Here is a 27,167-nt window from a genome sequence, read left to right as displayed (position 1 = left end):
CACACACACACACACACACACACAGTAGCTGGGCTCTGAGTCTGTAAATACACACACACACACACACACACACACACACAAACAGAGTAGCTGGGCTGGGTCTGGGCCTGTAAATACACACACACACACACACACACACACAAACACAGTAGCTGGGCTCTGGGTCTGTAAATACACACATACATACACACACACAGTAGCTGGGCTCTGGGTCTGTAGATACACACACACACACACACACACAGTAGCTGGGCTCTGAGTCTGTAAATACACACACACACACACACACAGTAGCTGGGCTCTGAGTCTGTAAATACACACACACACACACACACACACAGTAGCTGGGCTCTGGGTGTGTAGATACACACACACACACACACAGTAGCTGGGCTCTGGGTCTGTAAATACACACACACACACACACACACACAGTAGCTGGGCTCTGAGTCTGTAAATACACACACACACACACAGTAGCTGGGCTCTGAGTCTGTAAATACACACACACACACACACACACAGTAGCTGGGCTCTGGGTCTGTAAATACACACACACACACACACACACAGTAGCTGGGCTCTGGGTCTGTAAATACACACACACACACACACACACAGTAGCTGGGCTCTGAGTCTGTAAATACACACACACACACACACACAGTAGCTGGGCTCTGAGTCTGTAAATACACACACACACACACAGTAGCTGGGCTCTGAGTCTGTAAATACACACACACACACACAGTAGCTGGGCTCTGGGTCTGTAAATACACACACACACACACACACAGTAGCTGGGCTCTGAGTCTGTAAATACACACACACACACACAGTAGCTGGGCTCTGGGTCTGTAGATACACACACACACACACACACACAGTAGCTGGGCTCTGAGTCTGTAAATACACACACACACACACCACACCAGTAGCTAGGCTCTGAGTCTGTAAATACACACACACACACACACACAAACAAACAGAGTAGCTGGCTGGGTTCGGGCCTGTAAATACACACACACACCACACACCACACACACACACACAACAAACACCAGTAGCTGAGGCTCTGGGTCTGTAAATACACACACACACACACACAGGCTGGGCTCTGGTCTGTAGATACACACACACACACACACAGTAGCTGGCCTGGGTCCTGTAAATACACACCCACAACCACCACACAGTTAGCTGGCTCTGGGTCTGTAAAATACACACACACACACACACACAGTAGCTGGGCTCTGAGTCTGATTAAATACACACACACACACACACACACACACACAAACAAACAGAGTAGCTGGGCTGGGTCTGGGCCTGTAAATACACACACACACACATACACACACACACACACACACAAACACAGTAGCTGGGCTCTGGGTCTGTAAATACACACACACACACACACACACAGTAGCTGGGCTCTGGGTCTGTAGATACACACACACACACACACACACACACAGTAGCTGGGCTCTGGGTCTGTAGATACACACACACACACACACACACACACACACACAGTACCTGGGCTCTGGGTCTGTAGATACACACACACACACACACACACACACAGTAGCTGGGCTCTGGGTCTGTAAATACACACACACACACACACACACACACAGTAGCTGGGCTCTGAGTCTGTAAATACACACACACACACACACACACACACAGTAGCTGGGCTCTGGGTCTGTAGATACACACACACACACACACACACACACACACAGTACCTGGGCTCTGGGTCTGTAAATACACACACACACACACACACACACACACAGTAGCTGGGCTCTGAGTCTGTAAATACACACACACACACACACACACACACACACACAAACACAGTAGCTGGGCTCTGGGTCTGTAAATACACACACACACACACACACACACAGTAGCTGGGCTCTGGGTCTGTAGATACACACACACACAGTAGCTGGGCTCTGGGTCTGTAGATACACACACACACACACACACACACACAAAGTAGCTGGGCTCTGGGTCTGTAATCCTAGGGAAGACAGAGGCAAAAGGATCTTGAAAGTTTGAGGCCAGTCTGGTCTCCACTGTGAGGCCTTGTTTCTAAACTTACATATTTATCATCTCACAAAGTTTTAATCTTAGGAAGATCGTTTTCCATAGGCTACAAACTGGAGTTTGTTTTTTGCTCTGCAATCTCCCTGTGTGTTTTCTGAACTCTGGGCTTTGCGTTTGGAGTAGAGCATCTCTAAAGACCATTATCCATCTGCATTATTCCCACTGTATAAACAGAGGCCCACGGAGACTAAAAGTTGGGCTGCTGAGAGCTATTGCTAAGTCCGGGGTCTTTCCAAAACTTCACGGCAGGTGAGGGTGGGGGCTCAGCCTGGATACTATTTCCTCCTTCCTGACTTAGTAAAGGTACTTCCCGATCTCCAGGAGGACGACTGGACAATGTGTCCACTGCCATTTCCCTCTCCCCCGCTAGCCCCACGCGCTCGGTCCCGGCCACTCGCTGGCCCCGAACGCCCCGCTTCCCGCATCTCCCGGGTGCACACGGGGAACGCACACCCGCGGCCGCGTGACCCGACCACGCACGTGTCCGCGCGGCCCCGGGGCTCGCACCGCCGCTCGCCAGGCGCCCAGGACGGGCCGTGTTCGGGGGGCCACCGCCATGCTCTTCCGCTTCGGCTTGGTGGTGCCGCCCGCGGTGGCCGGCGCGCGGCCCGAGCTGCTGCTGGCGGGGTCCCGGCCCGAGCTGGGCCGCTGGGAGCCGCGCGGGGCCTTGCGACTCAGGCCCGCGGGCACCGCGGCGGGGGCGGCCGCGCTGGCGCTGCAGGAGCCCGGCCTGTGGCTCGCCGAAGTGGAGCTGGCGCCCGACGAGGCGGCGGCCGGCGGGCCGGATTCAGGCCGCGTAGACACGTTCTGGTACAAGTTCCTGCAGCGCGAGCCCGGAGGCGAGCTGCGCTGGGAAGGTACTGTGCACCCACCCCCGGCCTCGGCCGTGCACCCTGGTCTCTGCTTCAGGGCCTGCACCCCTCAGCTCCCCCGTGCACCCCGCAGCTCCCCCGTGCACCCCGCAGCTCCCCCGTGCACCCCGCAGCTCCCCCGTCCGTGCACCCTTCAGCTCCCCCGTGCACCCCGCAGCTCGCACGCTCCCGCACACCCCACTGTCGGTCACCGCTCGGCCCCGGAGGCCTGCCCACCTTGATCCCACCCCGCTGCACCGCGTTCCCCCCCTCTTGTCGCTCTAGGCCGGCGTGATTGAGAGCCAGTCCTTGTGGTTCACGACCTCCGCTCCGCCCCTGGTCCTCTAACCCGCTCAAAAGTCGCCAATCCCAGGCTACAAGGGGAATTTTCCCTTAGATTTTGAGACTGAACCAGTGGGAAATAGCAAGCTCCTCCCCCAATGAAAGCGTGCCCTGATACGAGGGAATTTGAGACATGACCTGATTTCTTCAAATACATTAAGAGTAATAACTGGTTGTAAAGACATAATAATAACAATAGAAATCAGCAACCAGGTGTGATGGCACAAATCGGTAATCCCAGTTTTGTGAAGCTAAAACAGAATTTCTGGGAGTTCCCAGCCTAGGCTACAGAGTGAGAGACATTGTTTCACAAAAATATTATAATAATGAAAACATGAGTGAAAGCAGCATTTCTGCTGTACACCACCGTAAGCGCACTGCCTGCATGCATGTGTATGTGTAACTTTTTGAACCAATATTGTACAACATATCATCTTGAATATATTTTTCCTCCTTTAACAATATCAATACAGCTCAGGTTTATTGCATATGGGTATGTTTTATTTTTTTAAAGAGTTATTTATTTATTATGTATACAGAAGAGGACGCCAGATGGTTGTGAGCCACCATGTGGGTGCTGGGAATTGAACTCAGGACCTCTGGAAGAGCAGCCGGTGCTCTTAACCTCTTAGCCATCTCTCCAGCCCCATGTTTTATTTTTTAAGTGAAAAAAAATACTGTGCGCCTGTCACTCTGCATTACAATTCCTTTTACTTTTAGGGATTCTTGGATTGGAATCCAAGCGCACAGTTTTCTTTCTAGCATTTGGGAATATTTCTGTACAGTAGATTCAGAGAAGCCAAAATGCAGCCACTTTACATTTTAATGAGGAATGTCCTGAAGAAGCAGTACCATCGTGTTTGCCCACAACACAGGTGGATTGTGGCAGCCTTTTCTTTGAAGGGAATGAGCAGGGTGGAAAATTGACAGTATATGTGTGATGGTTTGAAAGAAAATGGGCCAGGCAGCGGCGGTGGTGGCGCATGCCTGTAATCCCAGCACTCGGGAGGCAGAGCCAGGCGGATCTCTGTGAGTTCGAGGCCAGCCTGGGCTACCAAGTAAGTTCCAGGAGAGGTGCAAAGCTACACAGGGAAACCCTGTGTTGAAAAAACAAAAATAAATAAATAAATAAATAAATAAATAAATAAATGGTCTCCAAAAAGGGCACTAATAGGAGGTGTGGCCTTGTTGGAGTAGGTGTGGTCTTGTCGGGAATTGTTTTACTGTGGAAGCCAGCATTGAGGTCTCTTATATGTTGAAGCCAACGTTGAGGTCTCAGACCACTTCCTGTTGCTTGAGTATCAAGGTGTAGGACTCAGGGCACCAGCCTATCTCCATGCCACAATGTCGCACCATGACGATAATGGACTAAACCTCTGAAAATGTGAGCCACCCCAATGAAATGTTTTTCCTTTATAAGAGCTGCCGTGGTCGTGGTGTCCCTTCACAGCAATAGAAACCTTGAGACGGTATGGCTCAGTGATTGTTTAAACGCTAGGGAAGGCATACTTCTTAAGAAGTTCATATGGGCAGAAAAACAGGCCATTAGCCAGTAATGGTGTAGAAACCAAGAATCCAGAAACGAAACAAAACAAACACCACCACCGGAAGAACATGGTGTACTGGCACATGCTGATTACTTCTGCTGCTCTTTTTTGGCCACTCTTGGGTGTGATCAGCTTGCATTACTGTCTTTCATTACACCAGAAGTGAGAGGTGCCTGCCTCTGCTTGTTCTTCCTTTGAAGTGTATTTATAGTAATCTTACTGTGGACCTCTCCACCTTAAAATAACATCTGATTGTAGTGATACTGTGTTCCCCAATATATTGTGCACTCCATAACTTATCTGGGGTCAGAGAACAGAACAGCCACTAGATATAAAGGCCAGAAAATGGTGGCACACCTGCCTTTAATCCTAGCATCCTAGAGGCAAAGATCTTTCCGGATCTCTGTGAGTTCAAAGCCACACTGGAAACACCTATAATCCCAGGAAGTGATGGCAGGAAGCAGAAAGGTACATTCGGTGGGAGAACCAGGAACTAGAGCTCGTTAAGCTTTTAAGCTTTTAGCAGCAGTTCAGCTGAGATTCATTCCGGATGAGGACTCAGAGGCTTCCAGTTTGAGGAAACAGGATCGGCTGAGAAGTTGGTGAGGTGAGGTTGGCTGTGGCCTGTTCTGTCTCTCTGATCTTTCAGTGTTCACCCCAATACCTGGTTCTGGGTTTGTTTTATTAATAAGACCTTTTAAGATTTGTGTTACATCTGATAATTTTAAAAACAGTGTAAGGTATACTAGGTCTTCCATTTCCAGCTTCTCTCCTTTATTAGCTTTTCTGACATCGCCCAAAACGCCCAATAATTTGCTTCATTGCTATTTTTTTTAAAAGATTTATTTATTTATCATATACAGAAGAGGGCGCCAGATCTCATTACAGATGGTTGTGAGCCACCATGGGGGTGCTGGGAATTGAACTCAGGACCTCTGGAAGAGGAGTCGGTGCTCTTAACCTCTGAGCCATCTCTCCAGCCCCATTGCTCTTTCTTAATGCACCCACTTTAGCGTGTCTGCTTTCTATTTTTCTGATAGTTACCACATATATTACATATAATTTGTAAAAATTTGTGTCTATTGACACCTGCTGTAAATGCATAAAATTAACAGCTGCACCTGCTATAAAATTCGGAGAATCTAGTCTGCGCTCATTACCTCTTTCTTCCCTGCTGATTTTGTATCCTCATTTTAAATTACAGAAGTGATATTGACTTTTATTTTGTAGAGGGTTCATTATTACCTTATTAAAGAAAATTGCTCTTTAAGAGATTTCTAAAAATAATGCACACACCCCCTTTTCTTTTCCTTACCCCATCTTCGTTTCTACGTTAGTTTTCGCGCGTTCATGTCCTTTTCTCTCACTGTTACCTGTGAATGCCCTCTTGTATGGTGAGAGAGATTTGTCCTGACTGTGGGCCAGGCAGGAAAACTCCCAACTACAAAATGATTTCAGGGTTTGGTTTGCTGTGTGCTTATATTGAAAAGTTTTTTCATAACTTAATTTTAAGTTTCTTCTTCTTAACTATTTTAACGGAGGAATCACACTAGCTCCCAAGATTTCCTGCTTAATCACAGAGTTTAATGATTGTAATTGTGCTTATTTTGCAAAAACACCTTCTCTGGAAGACCAGGGATTCCTGTTGCAGTCATCCACAATGGGAAGCTGCCCAGGCATGGCCACCTGAGGGACACTGTAAAAACAAGCACCCACATTTGCTACACTGCTTTGGATTCCATGTCAGCTTTCTTGAGCAACTTAACCATTCTGTTTGTTGTATTCTCTAATAACTTTCAGAAAGTGGCAGATGGGACACACAGTGTCTGAGCCCATTCCCCCCCCACCCCCCCAGTTCCACATTAGTCATTGAGTAGAGCATTCTGATCTCAAAGCCACCTGCCCTTTGCAGGCTTTGTCTCAAGACCTTTGAGAGCTGCAGCCCACCTGTTTCTGTGTGTGACTTGGAAGAGAGTATAAAGTTCTCCCTTCATAGGTGGGGTGCGTTGAGGAAGCAATGGATGGGGGAATAGAGCAGGGGCCACATGGAAGTAACTTCCTGGGAGAACCCTGAGGAATAATACACGGCCTGGATTCATGACATATTTGTTACTACTGTGGAATATGGAAGCGTATGCACTTCCTCTACACCAAAAACTCTACAAACATTTTATTTAAAATATAAAGTACAAAAGAAAAAAATGTCACCAAATGTACAACATTTAACTCTGCCAGACTTCCAGACAGAATTAGGAGTATTCAGTCTATTACCTCTCTGAGACCAATCAAAGTTCTTTAGGTATTAATTACTTCCTGATGTTGAAGTGTCAAAAAATAAAAAAGAATATACTTAAAAATAGAAACATTCAGTAGTATACCTTCGTACAAAAATATTTTTTAAAAAGACCTGTGTTAGTTATTTGGCGCTCTTACCCTGCGAGGAAACGGCCCAAAACACGACAAATCCACAGAAGAGTTTTTATTAAGATAGGAGAGAAAGAGACAGATGTGAACAGGCCTGTGGGAAACACACGTGGTCAAGAGGGAAAGGGTGAAGCCGGTGCAAAATGGCGCCGGCTTATAAAGGGTGGGCCACACATTCGTACAGGAACTCATGTGGCTACTCCATGCATACGCGTAGATCACATGGCTGCGCATGAGCTTTTTGCAACCACGCAAAGCCATGGGGTCCTATTCACGTGAGATGTTTTGACCCAGAAATGGCTATTTTGAACCAGAAATAACTAGGCAGAAGTGTCTAGGTCTGCCGGGCATGTTGTGAATTCACATCATCCCTGACTTGTTTTTCTCTAAAAAAAAAAGAAAAAATGTGGATGAGTGGGTATGGGGCGCCATTTCTCTCAAAGACTGCTTCAGGCTGAGTGGTAGGCGTCGGTTGGCTCTTGGGGGAAATGTGGAAGCTGGCTCCTGAAGTCCTGGGATGAAGTTCTGTCATCCCTTGTCCTGCAGCTGTCCATCCTTCATGGTGTAGCTGGGAGCCTTCTGTCTGACAAGATACTGGTGACATAAAAAGCTTAGAGAAAAGAATCATTATTATTTTATTTTTGGAGTTGACATTTATCTGAGGTAGATCTGGCCTGTCCGGATGGAGACATGTTAAAAAGGTGGCTGTGATAAAATTAATGATTATTATGGTGTTTTAGTACTCTGCTTAATTTTTATCTGAGACAAGCCTTATTTGAGGTAGTTTTTTTAAGGCACCTGTTTGTTTTATTAGTTTAGCATTTAGGAAACACAGGTGATCAGTTGCTGAGTATTGAATAGTGGTAGACTGTTATATCCTTACCGCCTGGATATTTTGATGGTCCTTTTGCCTCCGGCTCTGTGTGGCCCTAGTTGGGAAAGGAAGGGGTGATACCTTATTTCTCTGGAATTGGTGACAAGGCAGTGGATCCTGGTGTCTTCTGGAGCTTGAGAGTGCAAGGCCCTGTTTGTTTTACTGTATATGAGGAGAGATTTTTCTGGGATGGAGGTAAGATAAAAGGTTTTAGATGAGACAGGTGGACCCAGTGAGGAAAGCCCTTGAGTTTAGCAGCTGTAGGAGTCACAAGAATTATCTTGAAGGGTCCCTGCCACTTAGGGGAAAGGGGTGAAGGGCGCTGGCCTGGAGAAGAGAGAAGAACCTGGTCCCTGATGTGGATTGGAGGTGGACAATGATTGTCACACGGCTGGGGTAATGACCAGTCTGTGTAGCTCCATAGGATGGACCTTAGGTGACATAAGAGAGGAGTTAACAGGCTATCTGGAACAGCTGGAGGGTTGGATAAAAGACCTGGTGTTAGAACTGGCCTTCCATACATTAGTTCAAACGGAGAAATTGAAAGAGGCTTTTTAGGAAGAGCCCTGAGCCTGAGAAGAGCTAGAGGCAATAATCTTACCCAGTCGAGGTGAAGCTCCTGTGACATCTTAGTAAGAATGGTTTTTAAAGACTGGTTGGTATGTTCCACCTTTCCTGAGGATTGAGGACGGTATGAGATATGAAAACGCCAAGGGATGTTAGGAGCTTTAGCTAGTGTCTGAGAAATCTGATAGGTGAACTCTGGGCCATTGTCAGACTGAAGAGAAGCAGGAACCCTAAACTGAGGAATAATTTCTCGGAGAAGGAGATCTGCAACTGTCTGAGCCCGCTTATTAGAAACCGGATATGCCTCCACCCAATTTGAAAATGAGTCCAGCATCACGAGGAGATATTTAACTTTCCTGATGGTGGGCATATGGGTAAAATCGAGCTGCCAGTCAGTCCCTAGAAGGGAACCTCTAGCCTGGTGGGTGGGAAAAGGCTGACTCCTGTACTTGGTATTGGGATCTGGTTTTTGGCAAATCTCATAAGAGGCAGTAATAGTTCTTCAGAACTGTAAGTCCTCAGAGGTGGGCTGCAGGTGAGCCTTTACAAATTGAGACAGAGCAAGATTATTAGGATGAAAGAGCTGGTGTAGGTAGGAGAGAATTTGCTTAGTGTCTGGAGTTTCCTGTGAGGGTATAGGCTGTACTGTATGGATTCCCTGTGGTGGGTGGGGTGAGTCTTGGCGCTGGAGGGCCGCTGTCCTGGCTGCCTAGTCAGCTCGGTTGTTTCCCCTAGAGATGATAGAGCTATTGGTCCGATGAGACCGGCAGTGGATAATTCCTATAGCCTTAGGGAGGGGGGAAGCCTCCAGCATGGCCATTATTTGGCCTGAGTTAGATATGGATCCCCCTTTTGCTGTGAGAAGGCCACGCTCCCTCCAAATAGCAGCGTGGGACAGAAGGATATGAAAAGCATATTTGGAGTCTGTGTAAACATTTAGAGATTGTCTCTGTGCCAATTGGAAGGCATGGGTGATAGCTATCAGCTCAGCCTGTTGGTTAGTGGTGTGTGTGGGTAATGCCTGTGTCTCTATTATCTTAGTATCTGACACTATGGCATAACCCACTTTACAGGTCCCTTCATATAAAAAGGAGCTGCCATCTGTGTACCAGGTATAAGTAGCCTGGGGCAATGTGCCCTCCTGTGTGTGTGTGAAGGGTGAGGTAACCGTTCCTCTAAGGTTTCAGTGCAGGAATGAGAAGGAGAATAGACAGCATTAGGTTGAGGGAGGAGGTTTGAAATATTAAGAGGTGGACAAGTCTGGAAAGCAAGTGTGGCATCCTCTAGTAATGCCACCTGGAGAGAAAGAGCCCGGGAAGGAGGTCAAGTTTGTAAGGCTTTATAAGTCAAGAGATGGGACAGATTATGGTGAGACAAGACAGTAATGGGTGACCCAAAGCTTAGCTTCTTTGACTCCCGAATAAGGAGCTCTGCAGCTGCTAGGGCACGGATGCACGGCGCCCAGCCCTGACTGGTTAGGTCTAACTTCTTTGACAGATAGGCTGCAGGTGCAAAGGAAGGTCCCGGCTGATGCCCTAGAGTTCCCAGGGCAAATCCCTCTTTTTCTGTTACATAGAGGGAGAAGGGACAGGTTATGTCTGGAAGATGAAGCGCTGGGGCCTGGAGAAGAGCCTGTTGGAGCCTCTGAAAAAGGTTTAGTGACAGGATGGAGGAGGGGCTCGTGTGGCGAGCCCTGAGCTGCCTCGTATAAGGGGTGAGCAAGGAGAGAAAAAGATGGAACCCAAGACTGTAGGAAGCCAGCTATTCCTAAGAAAGACAGAATCTCCTGTTTAGTAGAAGGGACTGTAAGAGACTGGATTAGATGCTTCCTGTCTACAGTAATAACCTTGTGGGTTAGAGTAATAGTTAGACCCAAATGACCTGGGGAGTTGACAGCTGAACTTTAGAAGGAGATACTCTGTAACCTGTAAGGATGGGCTACAGCGTAAAATATCATCTACATACTGCATTAGTTTAGAGCCAGAGAGAGACAGAGAAAGCAGGTCAGAAGCCAGAGCCTGACCAAATAGGTGTGAGCTGTCTCTGAATCCCTGTGGCAGAACAGTCCAGGTCAGCTGTGTGGACAGGTGAGTATCAGGGTCAGTCCAGGTGAAAGCAAAGATATTCTGAGACTGAGCACTGAGAAGGATAGAAAAGAAGACATCTTTGAGATCTAGAACAGAGAAGTGAGAGGTTCCTGAAGGGATGGTGGACAGGAGAGTATAAGGGTTAGGCACTTCAGGGTGGAGAAGGACCACTGCAGAGTTGATGAGCCGGAGGTCTTGAACCAGGTGGTAGGTTCCATTAGACTTTTTAACTGCAAGTATGGGGGTGTTAAAGGGTGAAGAGGTTGGGTGGAGCAGTTTTTTCCTGAGAAGGTCAGAAATGATAGGCTTAAGACCCCTTAGGCTCTGGAGCGAGAGAGGGTACTGAGCTTGGGTGATATATCTGGTGGGGTTTTGTAGCTGGATAGTAATAAGCTGATGGTGTCTAGCAATAAAAGTGTTCTGGGTATCCCAGACTTTTGGGTCTACCTGAGAGGCTGGCAAGGGAAAAGAATTGTTAGAGTCAGTAGAGTGAGTGGCTAGGAGAAGATGATGAGCTGCTGGTGCATCTGGGACGAGGTTAATGTGTGGAGCAAAAGAAATGGACGCTCCTACCTTAGCTAGAAGATTCCTTCCCATTAAAGGAACAGGGCAGCTTGGTACCACTAAGAATGTGTGTGTGAGAGGGATACCTCTGAAAATGCAGTTGAGTGGTGGTGTCTGGTGAGGTAGATAAGGCTGTCCCCCAACCCCAACAATAGGGAGACAAGAAGGATAAGTAGGTCCCCAAAACTCTCTCAGGACAGAGTAGGTAGCTCTGGTGTCCAAAAGGAATGAGATGGGGTGCCCATTTACTTTTATCATTACCCTAGATTCCCTGTGTGAGATGGGAGTGGCCGGGGTAGAAACCGGGCAGCATCAGTCGTTTCTGTAAGCCAAGCCTACAAAGTCAGCCAGAGGGTGGTCTTGTCTGGCATTCCTATGTTGCTTGGGACATTAGGACAGTCAGCTGACCAGTGACCCTTTTGGTAACATTTTGGACAAGGCCTTGTCAGTGCCCTCAATGGGGCAGTGGTGCAAGCCCGGGCCCAATGGCCTTCTTTCCCGCATTTGAAACAGGGACTAGACGGCTTTCGGGGAGCCGGTCGGATAGTGTTTGCCAGCATCTGGTAATGTTTTCTTTTGTGCTTTTTCATCTCTCCCATGGTACGCCTTAAATGCTATTGCCAGCATATCTGCCTGTGGGGTCAAAGGGCCGTTCTCTAACTGTTTAAGTTTATCCCTAAGGTCGGGGAAGCTCTGTGAGACAAAGTGGTTCTTTAGGAGCTGCCTGCCCTCAGGGCTCTCTGGGTCTAAGCTAGTGAACTGAAGTAGAACCTTGGTGAGTCACTCTAAGAAGTGAGATGGATTTTCGTCCTTATCCTGAATTACCATTTTCAGTTTTTCATAGTTTATTGGTTTTAGGGCAGCCTTACAAGAGGCCTGTCAGGAGACAGGTAATAAACCTATCTCTGGCCAGGGTTCCACGCTGAGTATTATAGTCCCAGTGAGGTTCCTAGTCAGGAACCACCTCGGCTCCTGGAGGATGTGAGGGGTTGGTCTGGTGAACTTCATCTGCATGAGTTCTAGCCTGTTCCCATACTCGCCTGCGCTCCTTAGGAAGTAAATTATTAGAAAATATCATAAATATATCATGAAAGGTGAGCATATAGGATTGAGTTATATATTGAAACTGTTTAATAAAGGAAGCAGAATTAGAAGTATAAGAACCCAGCTTAGCTTCTGCCTGAGAGAGTTCTGCGAGAGAAAATGGAACATGAACCTTAATCAGTCCGTCCACACCAGCCACCTCTCGCAAAGGGAGAACTGTGGATGGATTTGGATGGCTGGAATCAGGCACTTTAGCAGTTCGAGAGCGTGTAGTAGGCAGAGTGAAAGTTGGAGCCAGAGCAGGGCCTCTGGAAACGGCCGCTGCCGAGGAAGAAGAATCCAGAAGAGGAGCTGAAGGAAGAGACACCCTAGGAGTAGGGGTGAGAACTGGAGGTCTGATAGGTGGAGATTCATTAGCAGGATCTAGAGTCAGAGATTCCGGAGTCAGAGAATCATCCATTTTAGGCATAGCCAGGAGCACATGAGCAGGAGAGAAGGAATCCAGGAGAGAAGGCTTAGCACTGAGAAAGAGGAAACCAGTAACATAGGGCAACTCTTTCCATTTGCCTGTTCGGTGGCAGAAATTTGATAACTCCCGTAACATATCGGGATCCAAGGAGCTGCTCCGTGGCCATTCTTTATTATTTTTCTAAAGCATACTTGGGCCATTTCTTAGTACAGAGACGGATAAGCTTAGGAATCTTTAAGTAAGGCATTAAGCTAAGAGGTTTCAAAGCTTCAAGAAGACAGCCTAAGGGAGAGGAAGGACTGATAGGTTGGAAGCCTTATTTCCCACGTCTGCAGCAGAGAGGCAGAAAAATAAAAAAAGTAAAAACCAAATGTGATTGGAGCCAATGATCCAGGCTTCCCCAAGGCCAAGGATGGATCCCAGGCACAGGCCCCCACTTCAGCCAAGAAGTGGGGGGGGGGGCACTGTGTGAAGCAAGGATTCCCAGGGAATCCTTAACAACGTCTAACCACTCTGTGGAGCGCGAAAAAACGTGTGGTCCCCACACAGCCTGGACGCACCCAACTGTGGTGGTCCAATTGCGAGAAATATCTCAAGCTACAGCCGTGGGAGATAGCTAGAAATTTAGGCCTGCGATAGGGGCTGACTGTAGCCAGTGAAGACCGTGGCCAGGAGTTCCCCCTGTTTCAAGAATAACCAGCAAGGGGCCGGACGCTCAACGGTCATTCTCACGGAATCAGGAAACCGTTTACACTAGCTGAAAAGTGGGGAACTCACCAATCAGAGGAGCGGTATGGGATGCAAGTTTGTGTGGCCAGTCCCTGGTCTGTGCGGAGCAGAGTCCCCGGTTCCCAAGTTTCCAGACCAGAATGTTAGTTATTTGGCGCTCTTACCCTGTGAAGAAACATCCCAAAACACGACAGATCCACAGAAGAGTTTTTATTAAGATAGGAGAGAAAGAGACAGATGTGAACATGCCTGTGGGAAACACATGTGGTCAAGAGAAAGATGAGCTGGTGCAAAATGGCGCCGGCTTATAAAGGGTGGGCCGCGCATGTGTACAGGAACTCATGTGGCTACTCCACGCATGTGAGTAGATCACAAGGCTGCGCACGTGCTTTATACAACCATGCAAAGCCATGGAGTCCTAGTCACGCGAGATGTTTTGATCTGGAAATGGCTATTTTGAACCGGAAATAACTAGGCGGAAGTGTCTAGGTCCATCGGGTATGCCCAACTGTGTGAGTATGTTGTGACTTCATATTATCCTAGAAGGGGGCCGGCTCCAAAAGCTACAGAGAAACACTATCTCGACAAAAAAAAAAAAAAAAAAAGCCTAGAAGGGGAAAATATTTTCTATACCCAAAAGATGTTTGAGTCTTTGTAAGACTGAATCCGGTGCTCTGCATATCCATGATTAGTTTTTGTGTATCTACAGGTGGAGGCAGACACCATGAAAAACGTTATCGAATATTTTCTCTCCTATAAAGACATATCTAGGTTTGATGGGTTAGCTAAGGGATGTCCCAGTGGGGGAGCCGTGTCTGCTGTATCAAATTCTAATAGAGAGGAGGCCGAGAGTTCTGTTCTGAAAGGGTTTGGAAGGAGACTAGACTTTTGTTAAGAGAATCTGGTGGGTATGACAGGAGGTGTCATATGGGAGCAGAGAGAAAAAAAATTCAGATCTCTGAATTTGGAAGTTTTCTGTATCATGTTTCTGGCCATTGAGACTAGTTATTAAGTTTATATTGAAGCCAAACTGAGGTTTAATTGTTAGGGTCGGTGTCCAAAACAGAGAGCTTCACTCCGATATCGGGTCACAAAAGAAGCTTTATTTAGCATGAGCTCGTGGGCCACCAGTGCGAGAAATAACTGGTGACCCGGAGTCCAAGGCTCGCAGGCCTTTTATGAGGCGGTTCTATCAGGGCAGGGGAGTGGGGTCATCCAGAGTGCAGACATCTGGGGGCCAGATGTCTTTGAGGTCTTTCTCAGAGTCTGGGTGGGTAAACAAATTCCAAGCTTATCTAGCAAGGGGTTATTTTGCAAGCATTCTTCTCGAGCAATTTATCTTGCAAGCACAACTGCAGGCAGTCATCCTGCAAGCATCCTGTTAGCACGGCATGATGGGCTAACTTTCTGGTATGGGGCGTGGGGGCAGAGTGCAGTATTTTCCACTGAATCTACAATTAGCAGAGCTAGTGGGGGGGCTTGTTTCTCTTACAATGGCCTTTCATTCCTCCCCTTTTTTTTGTGCTGACCTTTAATCCTAAAGGTCATTCCCTGGTATAGGCTGATATCTTTGTCTTAGGACCATCATTTTAACCCCGTCTACTTGGGAACGAACAAAGCCTGAAATCCGATTTAGGACATATGGTCCAATCATTAGTACTAGGAGCAGAACAATTAGAGGCCCAGTGAGGGCTGAAAGCAGGGTGGTCATCCAAGGTGACTTTTCATACCAGCCTCTCTAACAGTTTTGGGAGTCTCGTAGGGATTTTTCCCTTCACTTGTTATGGGGAGTTCTCTACCGGGTTCCTTCCCCTGCAAGTCCCAGGTGTCTAGTCCGGCTGCTAACTGACAGATATCTGGCTGGAGTGTAGGTCACCAGGTTCCCAGCGGGTAGTCCGCGCTAGACACTGTCCACACCATATCTCCCATCCCAGATATCACTTGCCAAGTTTGTGGTTGTAGCCGGTGGGGGTTTGTCTGGCCAGCTTCTGCGCCTAATGCAGAGCTTGAAGGGATGCTCAGTCCGCTCCACAGTCCAGTCCAAATCAGCATCCAGGTCAGGGGCAGGGGCAGGTTTGAGATGGGAGCCATGAATCCAGGCAGCAATCCCGTTCACCTTGACTGCTGTCGGGGTGGTCAGCAGGACTTGGTATGGTCCCTTCCACCGGGGTTCCAAAGTCTGATGCTGGTGTCTGCGGACGTATACGAAGTCCCCTACGTGGAACTGATGGGCAGCGCTGTCCCCGCTAGGTTGGTACGCAGCGGACAGTTGCTTCTACAGTGTATGCTGGACAGATGCTAAGGCTTGCAGCCTGTCAGATAAAGGGGAAGGCATGATTTCTCCTTGCTGGAGGGTTAGGTTCTTAACTGGGGGTGCACACCCAAAGAGCAGTTCAAAGGGGGTAAGACCCATGAAGGAAGGGGTATTTCTAGCCCTAAAGAGGGCATATGGTAGGAGCATCATCCCATCTCTAGAGCCAGTCTCCACGGTCAATTTGGTTAAGGTCTCCTTAATAGAACTGTTTGTTTTTTCTACCTGTCCTGAGCTCTGGGGTCTGTATGCACAATGCAGCTTCCAATCAATCCCCAGTACCTTTGTCAGTCCCTGACTTACCTGGGCCACGAACGCTGGGCCATTATCTGACCCAATTACCTCAGGCAGTCCAAATCTTGGGAAGATTTCTTTCAGGATTTTCTTAGCAACTATTGCTTCAGTCTCCTTTTTGGTGGGGTAGGCTTCTACCCATCCTTTAAAGATGTCTACAAACATTAGTAAATACCTTAGGCCATATTTAGCCGGCTTTACCCCGGTGAAGTCTACTTCCCAATGCTGGCCAGAGCGGGTTCCTCGTAGCCTTTTTACAGGGGCCAGTCTCCCAGGATATGCATTCACCTGCTGGCAGGCCCGGCAAGCAGCTACTACTCCCTCTGCCATTTGTTTCTTCTCAGATGGGGAGAGGGTCTTATCTTCTGTAGTCAGCTGGATCAATTTTCTGCTGCCCAGATGGGTTAATTTGTGGATCCTTTCCAGAGTGTCTTTCAGAAGTTCCGGGGGTGGAGCCTCTTCAGGAGCTGGATCCTCCGGAGTTGAGGCGTGAATGGTCAGGCTCCTTGGGTCCCAGAGGGCAGCCTCCTTTGCCTCTTGATCGGCCTTCCTGTTTCCTGCTGCAACTGGGGAGTCCCCTTTTTGGTGCCCAGGGCAATGTATGATGGCCAGCTCTCGGGGCAACATTACAGCCTCCAATAGGGCCTCAATTTCTTTTTTCTTTTTGATTTTTTTTTTCAGCCAATGTCAGTAGCCCTCTCTCTCGATATATTGCCCCATGTACATGCGCTGTTGCGAACGCATACCGGCTGTCAGTATAGATTGTGGCCCGTTTTCCTGCAGCCATGGTAAGAGCTTGCATGAGTGCGATCAGTTCTGCTTTTTGGGCTGAAGTTCCTTCCGGGAGGCTACTAGACCAAATTACCCGATTTTTGTCCACTACGGCTGCTCCCGCTTTCCTCTGCCCCCCACTCAGGAAGCTGCTGCCATCTGTATACCATATCAGATCAGAGTGGGCTAGAGGCTGGTCTGTTAGGTCCTTTTGGACCCCGGTCTCTTCGGCTAGGATGGCCTCGCAGTTATGGACTAGTTTATTCTCACCCTCGTCCGGGGAGATTGGGAGGAGGGTGGCCAGATTTAAAAGGGATGGGGGCCCAAATGTGATTCAGTCTCGGTCTAGTAGCGTTGTCTGGTAATAGGTGGCCCGGGCATTGCTCAGCCATCGTTCGGGCGGCTGGTGAACAATGCTCTCTAGTGCTAGTGTGTGGGGAGCAATGATGGTCAGGTGCTGCCCCAGAGTCAATTTGTCCGCGTCTCTCACCAGAGTAGCCGCTGCTGCCACTGCCCGAAGGCAAGTGGGCCACCCTCTAGCCACTGGGTCGAGTTGTTTGGATAAGTAGGCGACGGGCCTTTTCCAGGGTCCGAGAGCTTGCGCTAGTACACCAACAACCACCCCCTTTTTCTCGTGGAGGTACAGGGTGAAGGGCTTACTCACATCAGGAAGGGCGAGGGCAGGTGCCGACAGGAGCGCCTTCTTCAGCGTCTTGAACGCTGTCTGGTGTTCCTCTTGCCAGACAAAGGGTTTTTTTTTCTAGGAACTCCCGCAGTTGACGGCGATCTGATGGGGCCAGGATGTTGGCCACCGTTTTCTTTCGGGCGTCTGTCAGCCATCTTTTTTCTCTGCAGTTTTTCTTTTATAATAAACTTTTTCTGCTTCTTTGACTAAATCTCTCAAACTCAGTCCCTGCAAACCATCTAATCTCTGTAACTTGCGTCTTATGTCTGCAGCTTATTGTCTTATAAAGGCCATTGCTACTGCCCCCTTGTGTTCTTCAGACTGTGGATCGAAAGGCGTATACCTCCTGTATGCTTCCATGAGCCTTTCAAGGAAGGCAGAGGGGGTTTCGTCAGGCCCTTGGAGAACCTCACCTACCTTAGCCAAATTAGTGGGCCTTCTGGCCACCGCACGGAGACCCGCCATTAGAGTCTGGCGATAGAGGGACAGATGCTCCCTACCTTCCGGGGTATTTGGGTCCCAGGTTGGTCGTCTTAATGGGAAGCGCTCATCAATCAAGGGTGGGGAGTTGAGTCAGTCGCCCATCTGGCCCGGGGACTAGTTTCCTGGCTTCCAGGAGAATGCGCTCTCTCTCTTCCGTAGTGAAGATGATCCCCAGGAGCTGCTGGCAATCGTCCCAAGTAGGTTGGTGGGAATACATGATGGAATCTAAGAGACCTGTTAATCTGGAGGGGTCCTCAGAAAATGGAGGGTTATTATTTTCCAGTTATACAAGTCAGAGGAGGAAAAGGGCCAGTATTGGAGAGCGGGCATGACACCCCTGGCTCCATCATCGACCGTTCCCCCAATGGGGCGCAAAGGCAGTGTGATAGCCGGGGGTGCCTCATCCGTGGGCCTTGCTCTCCTCTGGCGGGTTCCCTGGGCTGGACCTGATGGAGAGACCAAGACAGACTTGGGCCCAGTCTCTGCCGGAGGTTGTGGTCCAGGCCGATAGGGAGGCGGTTGTGGTGGGAAGTCTAAGGCAAATGAAATGAGGTCATTCTGAGATTCAGGTAAGGGGGGTTGAGGAGGGGATGGAGTCGGTAATGGAGTCGATTGGGAAGACTTTGTCGTGAGAATTGGGGCAGAAGTTAGTGAAGGTGCTGTAGGAGCAGTCAGGAAGGGTCGGACCCACTTAGGAGGGTCAGTAACCAGATCCTCCCATATCCCAAATGTAGGCCTGCTGGTCCGGGTGTCCATGTGAACCTGGAATGAAAATCTTTTGTTTGACTGCCCTAATTATATTATGATCAAAAGTACCATCTACTGGCCACCTGACTCCGAAAGTGGGCCATTCAGACGAACAGAAAGTCTGCCACTTTCCCTTTCTCACCCGAACCGCCAGGTTCAACGCGTGGTCCGTCACTGCCAACCAGTGAGAGAGGGTTAGGGACAAAGGGGTGGAGGCAGACTGTCCCATTCCAAACAAGTAGAAACAGACACAGAAGGACACAAAAATCGAGACACAATACACAAACAAGACAAGCCGGCAAAATGGTAGGGAAAATGAAACCAAAAGATTGTCTATTGGCCCCGGGCCGTCTGAAAAATCTCCTAGACAGAAGGGAATCAGACGGGGCCCCTGTCCTAGGTTCCCCACACTCCAGAGCGTCCTCCAGAGCTGCAGCCTGTGGGTTCAGGACATGTCTGTCCCCCACCGTCCAAGGGTCCTCATGGGCCGCTTGAACAGCTGCTTCCCCGCCGACTCACCACCGTCCTTACCAATCTCAGTGGGACCTCCAAATGTTAGGGTCGGCGTCCAAAACAGAGAGCTTCACTCCGATATCGGGTCACAAAAGAAGCTTTATTAGCACGAGCTCGTGGGCCACCAGTGTGAGAAATAACTGGTGACCCCGAGTCTAAGGCTCGCAGGCCTTTTATGAGGCAGTTCTATCAGGGCAGGGGAGCGGGGTCATCCAGAGTGCAGACATCTGGAGGCCAGATGTCTCCGTGGTCTTTCTCAGAATCTGGGTAGGTAAACGAATTCCAAGCTTATCTGGGTGGGTAAATGAATTCCAAGCTTATCTAGCAAGGGGTTATTTGGCAAGCGTTCTTCTTGAGCAATTTATCTTGTAAGCACAACCGCAGGCAGTTATCCTGCAAGCATCCTGTTAGCACAGCATGATGGGCTAACTTTTCTGGTATGGGGCGTGGGGACAGAGTGCAGTATTTTCCACTGAATCTACAATTAGCAGAGCTAGTGGTGGGGGGGCTTGTTTCCCTTACAATGGCCTTTCATAATTCTATCCCTGAGTCCAAGGCGGGGAAAGAGACTTAGGCTGGGAGGAGGTGAAGAGCCCTGTTTTGAAAGAGAAGAATTAGAGGGAGGAGAGATGTCCTTGAGGGAAAGGTAGCCATAAGGGAATTCCAGGATTAGAGCAAAGATAACATAGAATTGGAAGAGGCTTTTCTCTGTCGGGAGTAGAAGAATGTAAGCAGGCAACTCTGTGGGGAGTAGAAGAATGTTACCAGAAGGGCACCTGGAGGGAGGTCCAACTGAGAGAGAAGAGCCAGAGGGGATGGGAGCAAAAGGAGACACGGACACAGCTGAGTGGAGAGGGGAAGGGGTTTGGGTGAGTGTGTGGCAGAGGTTAAGTGCTGTTGGATGGCCTCTGGATCCAGAGGGCATCCCCAAGTGGCTGTGGTTCATCAAGAGAATGTCAAGATCCTGAGGGATGGGTGTCCTGACTAGGTGACAAGATGCCAAGGAGTTCGTAGGGTCTTGTGGGCCGCAAGAATATATTACAGGGATTCAGCTGTGTATTAAAGCTATTCTTTGGCCGGCCAAGGGCCTGTCAGAAGGCAAACCATTTATTATGAATATTTGGTGATATCCAGCCTTTAATATTCCAGCTGTCTTATGCTATGAAACTCTTGTGTGCCCAGACCAATTGGCAAACAGTTCAGCTCCCCAGACCTGCTGAACTCCTAGGGTCCAGGGAAATGGGAACTCTACTCAGTAACAAGCACCTGACTGCTGGTCACAGGATGGGGAAAGATGGTTACCCATGTAAGCATGCATAGTGAAAATCACTGAACAAGACACTTCTGAGGGAGAAGAAGCAGTTTATTGGGGCAACAAACCGCAGGGCTGTCTCTCTAGAGTAAAGAATAGCAGCACAGCTACAGGGAGCAAGATGGTGTTATAGAGGGTGTCTAAAGGCTGAAGGGTAGGGCTTTCCACACCAGGAGAATTTCCCTTTTAAGGTGAAGCAGGTGTTAGGCCAGTTTGTGTGCGTGCGTGCGTGTGTGTGGTGTGGTGGTGTGTGTGTGTGTGTGTGTGTGTGTGTGTTTCTGTGTGTCTGTGAAGTCATCAGGCCAGTTTCATGAGTGACGAATGCTCTCTGGGAGGGCTGAGGAAATGAGGGAGCTGTGGTTACCCAATAAACCGAGACAGTTACTGAGCAATGTATTTAGGTTTCTGATTCCTAAGGGAGGTCCTTCTGGGCTAAGTTTGAGTAGCCATTTTTCCCCATCCTGTGACCAGCAGTAGGATGCTTGTTACTGAGCTGAGTTCCCATTTCCCTTGACCCTGGGGCTGTTGGGCAAGGCTTCAGCTACCTCAGTGTGCTGGTGCAGATCTCCAAGCCTCACTCACACTAGGACCTTTCCCGGGAAACCTTTTCCTACTGCCTTTACTGCACGCCAATTCACGGCAGCTATTTGAGGGTGGAGAGGGATGCAGATATGAAAGCTTACCTTCAGTGCTTCTCCAGGATGGCATTGACTTATTTGTTAGGTCTCCATTTTTTTTTTTTTTTCTGTTTGTCTAGAAGTCTTCCTGAACATCTATTTGGAAAAGGTTTATTTTTATGTGTATGTTTGTGCCTGCATGAGATTATTTATACCATTAAGTGTACAAATGCTCGGGAAGGCCAGAAAAGGGAGGCAGATCTCTTGCAGTTGAAGCTGTGGGCAGTTTTGAGCCGCCTGATGGGGGTGGGTGCTTGGAAATGAATGAACATGGGTTTTCCGTAAGAGCGGTAAGTGCTCATAACTGCTGAGGCATCTTTTCAGCCTATCTAATGTCTTTGGTTCTATTTATGTCTTTTTCCTCATATCTCATATTACAACTTATTACAGTGTACAGTCATGTTGGTTATGTATTAGTTACTTTTCTTGTTTCTATGACAAAATACAGAACAAAAGCAACTTAAGGAAGGAGAGGTTTTACCTCTGCCTGGGGGACCAGCCCCCAGCATCACAGGGTTCAAAGGGAAATCCATAGAGTTGGTGTGTATTAGACTTTTCTGTCTGAGGGGGTTAGGGAAAAAGACACTCACTCTGCCTTGATCATTTCCCCCTTTATTCTCTATTCTCTATTCAGAAGGAAGCTGGTTGGTCACATTTTATCAACACACAGGAAACACAGAGAAAGACCCAGAAGTGAGGTGAAGCTATAAACCCTCACTCAAGATGGGTCCTGTACCATACATACTTCCTCTGGGATGTCTGTGCCTCCTAGAGGTTTTGTAATCACATCACTGCTGACTGGGGACCAAAAGTACAAATACATGAGTCTATAGGGGAAATTTCTCCTCACACCACCGTATTTCTACTATAGAATTTTACCCAACTCTTTGCTGCTCTCTTGAAGAAAGTTGTGGTTTTGGTTTCCAAGAAGAGTAAGGGGAGGAGGTTCGATGTAGGTAACTAAAAACAATGTCCACTGCATTTGTAAAACAAAGGAGATCAAGTGCAATGTTTATTTGTGTGAGACAGGTCTTCTTACCAGACTGTGAGCCCTACTAGGATTCCATGTTTTGTTTTTCATTTTTCATATTGCTGCTGTTAGTTGGTAGATAACAGCTACTCAGTGACCATTGGATGAGGGAGTGGAGCACAGAGCAGAAGAGATGGGTGTTGTTATTGAGTGTCTACCACTGTTGAGAGTCAGGACTTCCTTAGTGGTTTCCATGAACTCACCCTTGGTCATCAGGCCAGCACTGAGGCTGGTATTCCTTTCTATGTTATACAGATGAGAAGAATGAGGCTTTGGGCTGCCTTCAGTCTGATGTCAACCACAGGCAGTGGCATTTCCCCCGAGAGCCTGTATTTTCATCTCTAGTTTCACCTAGTGTTTCTTTTCCATATTTCCTTTCTGTCTTAATTAGTTCATGTTTAAATTCTTGACCATACTGCACATATGGCTAGAGACCTTGTTTCCTGGTTCCTATGAGGGTGTCACATTTAAGTGTGGTTTCTAATATAGTTTCTGATATTACTGGAAATAATCTGTTTTTGTGTATAACATAATCTGAGCTTCACTTGTGGATTTTTTAAAAACATATTTTGGGTTATATTGCATGTATTTTCAGAACTATACTATTAGTATAGTTTTAGGTGCACAGGAAAGTTTAGAGAGTGCAGAGCGCTATATGTTATATGTCTTGGGTGCTTCTCTTATATTGCTATAACATTTCATATTGATTTGCTACACTTGTAAAAACTGAAGGAACTGCTATTATTTATGCATTATTAATGAGAGTGCACACTTATCCAAGTTTTCATTTTTCAACCCAATTTACTTTTTCTTGCTTTGAATCTCATTCACGAGGTTAGCATGGAGCACACCTTTAATACCAGCATTGAGGAGGCAAAAGTAGGCAGATCTCTGTGAGTTCGAGGCCAGCCTGGAAGAGAAGAAGAATCTCAGCTATATTACCACAGTACACTAACTGTTTCAAGCAACCTTCCTTGTTTCTAAGATGACCTTGATAGTTATAAAGAACTCTTGTTGGGTGCTCTGAACATGTTCTCAGGATCTTTCTCATAATTAGAGTGTGTGTGGCTTTGGGGAGGAAGACCTATGAGATAGAGTGTTGAGTGCAGTGTTTATCACAGAGTAAAGTGGGACTGTTTTAAAGGGTGAGAGTGGACAGTGATGGAGTACAATTACAGAGGAAAACACTGTCAGGGTCAGAGCAGACAGGGGCAGAAAGTCCACTGTGGAGGAAAACACTGTCAAGAGGTCAGAGTTGGCAGTACTTGAAGGGACAGCTATAGAGGAAAATACTCCTGAGGCTGGGAGGTCCTTATGCTTACATACATGTTTTGGTAGGTTTCATAGTCTTTTCTAAGACCTGGACAGGGGCTTTCCTGGACAGGTGAGTCTCAGATTTATTTGAGTTAACTCTTTTTTTTTTTCCCCCTTTCAAGACAGGGTTTCTCTGTGTAGCTTTGCGCCTTTCCTGGAACTCACTTGGTAGCCCAGGCTGGCCTCGAACTCATAAAGATCCACCTGGCTGTGCCTCCTGAGTGCTGGGATTAAAGGCGTGCGCCACCAATGCCTGGCTTGAGTTAACTCTTAAAGGAAGCAACAATGGCTGTCTTCATTCTTTACTAGAAAAATTCATGCTAGACAGTAATCTTATTATCTTTTGGGTAATTTAGAATGTCATGTTTCCATCAAGAGTAAAATGTATGACTCAGATCTCAATCTGTAGATCAGGAATTGAAGTCCTATAGTCCTGGTTTTGCAGGCTGCTTGTTATGAGGGTGGGTCCATCCTCAGTGACCTTCCAACCTAGTAATTCCTAACTAGATACCTGACATTCAGACTCTCTCACACTTGAAAGACTGGACTAGACTGTTAGTTGTACCATCTTGGATTTAGAAGTTTTGTAAATGTCACCCACTGACTGCGGAGCTAAAGGTAATTCTGAAGAATGTGTAGAAGACATTGGTTTAACTTGAGTTCCAAATAATTATTTAGATCATTGAGACAATGTATATAAATAATCTTTGTAAGTACTCTATACACTTTGTATAAAACACTGACTGAATATATAGTTGTGGGTTTATGTTTGTTACTTTTTATGATCTCTTACATTTTCTCTGCAGTCAAGGTAGATTGGATTAGATGGCTATTCCCTTTAAAAGTACTTTTCACAAAAGTTGTGTGTGTGTGTGTGTGTGTGTGTGTGTGTGAGAGAGAGAGAGAGAGAGAGAGAGAGAGAGAGAGAGAGGGAGGGAGAGAGAGAGAGAGAGAGAGAGAGAGAGAGAGAGAGAGAGAGAGAGAGAGAGAGACAGTGTACATGTGGAGGTAGGAAGATGACTTTGAGAACACATTTCTCTCTTTCCACCTTGTCGTAGACTCTCTCATGTTGTATATGCCATCCTGTGTTCTCCAGGCTGACCGATCTTCTCCTATCTGTACCTCTGTACTCTCACTGTAGGAGTGCTGGGATTACAGATGTAAGCCACTGCATCCATCTTTCTATGGGCTCCAGGGATCCAACTCAGCTCCTATGGCTTTTGTTGCTGCTAAGCAATTTCATCCACTGGTCCCCAAAGGAGACAACTTTGTAAAATGACTTTATTATCTTCATTTTTATAATTACAGTGAAATGATAAATTAGGTATGCTATAGTTTTCACTAGATAACAGACTCAAAATACTATGACTTCTGTGACTTCTACAAAGCCTTCCTTAACCCTCTTTCCCAAACTCCCAGAAAGAATAACCTTCTTCCACATCTCTAAGTATTATAGAGTCTCAAACTTCTGAACAGTTCTTACCGGGTTCTGTGTGTGTGTGTGTGTGTGTGTGTGTGTGTGTGTGTGTGTGTGTGTGTGTGTGTTATAAAACTTTTTCTACACCAGCAGCCACAATTTCAAGTGTATAAGGTAGTCACAAAAGTGTTAAAGTTAATAAATAAATAAAATAATGATTCTGATTTACAAGGTTTATGTCGGGGAAGTGTGCTTACTGTCTGGATTTGTGAGGCATGGTCTCCTGTAGCTCAGGCTTGCCCTGAGCTCTTGAATCTCCCCCCTGCACTTCCTGCATACTGGGACTACAGCCACGGACCACTAATCCTGGGTTTCCTTTCCTATTTTTTTTTTTTTAACTTGGGAAGAAGAAGTAATGGTGGTATTTTCGCAATGACTAAAATCAAATTTAGGGAGCACTGGGAGTTTTTAGGGCAAGAGCTTGAGTTCTAGTAGTCCCAACAAGCCATTTTCCTGGAGAATGTCAGTATGACATTCTCATCTTGCTTCCTCTGTGGCTGGCTGGCGACTCCTAACTCTGCCCTTCCTCCTTCTCCTCAGAGGCTTTCTCACCTAACTTCCTGCCCAGCTACCAGCCTGTCAGTTTTTATTAAGCGATGAGAGTCTTCATACTCATGGTGTAGAAAAGGATTGTTCCACTGCAGTGACCTTTGCTCTTCTTTTTGCACATTGCTTATTTCGTGCCACGTTCTTTCTCTGAAAGCACGTCCATCCTCCAGGCTTATGACCATATGTTTCTAGTTCATAGATTCTTCTGGGCTCCATGTTAACACATTCAGTGTCTACCGGAGTTGTACACATGGAATTCATGTAACTGTGTAGAAGTCAGTATATGTGAACCATAATTCTTTTTTTAGAAATTGATTTCTTGTGGGTTACACATTATGCATCCCGACCCCATGAACCATAATGCTTTATAAACTCTTGCTGAACTTGTTTCTGTGTTCCTAATTTAAACAACCTGCATCTTAAGTCACTCAAGCCTATGGAAAGAAAATGTAGGTTGGGCTGCCTGAATTGTAAGATCCTGGGTGTGATAAATACTTCTTGGACCACACTCAGAGATTTTCATTTAGTATTTCTCGTACTGACTGTAGAATGAAAAAAAAAAAAAAAAATATATATATATATATATATATATATATATATATATATATAGCTATCCAGGTACTTCTGATGAAGAACTGGTGTGAATCCAGCTGTTAGATTCTGCAGTTAGAATATACTCCACATCCATCCCAGACATTTGTATTTTCATTCCAGTCCTTATGCTGTAGATGTCCAGATCATTTCTTGTCATTTCAGTGGCCTTCCACATGCTGTCACTATTGCATTTCTTTTCCATCAATCCTCACATTTTTTTTTTTTTTTTTTTTGTGAATTTTTTGAGACAGGGTTTCTCTGTGTAGCTTTGTGTCTTTCCTGGAACTCGCTTTGGAGACCAGGCTGGCCTCAAACTCGGAGATCCACTTGGCTCTGCCTCCTGAGTGCTGGGATTAAAGGCGTGCGCCTCCACCGCCCGGCAATTCTCACATTTCTATAAAGAATTATCTTCCTAAAGTTAGGTGGGATAATGTCACACACTATCAAAATTATCTGATGGATTTTGCTTCTTAGAAAATGAAAATGTAAACTTAATACAGCCTTTCTAGTTACCCCCAGTCTCCTGATTACATCCTTTTTGCCCACTTTTTCTTCCCATTTCCTGAAGTCAAAGTCAGGCTGTTAATACTTTAATTTCTCGTCAGCATCCTATGACTCTTCCTTTCTTAGTGCCCTGTCCCATCCCATGGATTTCTGATTCAACTATGGCAGCCTCAGTTCCACAGAGAACTAGGCTATCTTCATTCCATTGGTCTTGCTGTGATGTGAAAACCAATCAGAGGTGATGTCACAGTCTGTTTGCCTTGATATAACAAAAATACCTTAATTTA

At 47.0% G+C, this 27,167-nt stretch overlaps 1 protein-coding gene across 1 annotated transcript in view; it reads left to right on the top strand.

Annotated features, from left to right (window-relative positions):
• The first annotated feature begins 2,530 nt into the window (after positions 1–2,530).
• Positions 2,531–27,167, top strand: part of Epm2a (EPM2A glucan phosphatase, laforin) — a 116,996-nt gene continuing 92,359 nt past the window's right edge. Inside the window, exon 1 of the mRNA XM_036169382.1 lies at positions 2,531–2,978. Within this exon, the coding sequence (XP_036025275.1) occupies positions 2,678–2,978 (301 nt within the window). The 5' untranslated portion in view covers positions 2,531–2,677. The remainder of the gene's footprint in view (positions 2,979–27,167) is intronic.

The sequence above is a fragment of the Onychomys torridus genome, chromosome 19, assembly GCF_903995425.1.
Source record: "Onychomys torridus chromosome 19, mOncTor1.1, whole genome shotgun sequence".
Taxonomy (NCBI): domain Eukaryota; kingdom Metazoa; phylum Chordata; class Mammalia; order Rodentia; family Cricetidae; genus Onychomys; species Onychomys torridus.
Note: the sequence above shows the minus strand (reverse complement) of the source record. Positions and strands in the feature narration are given on the sequence as shown.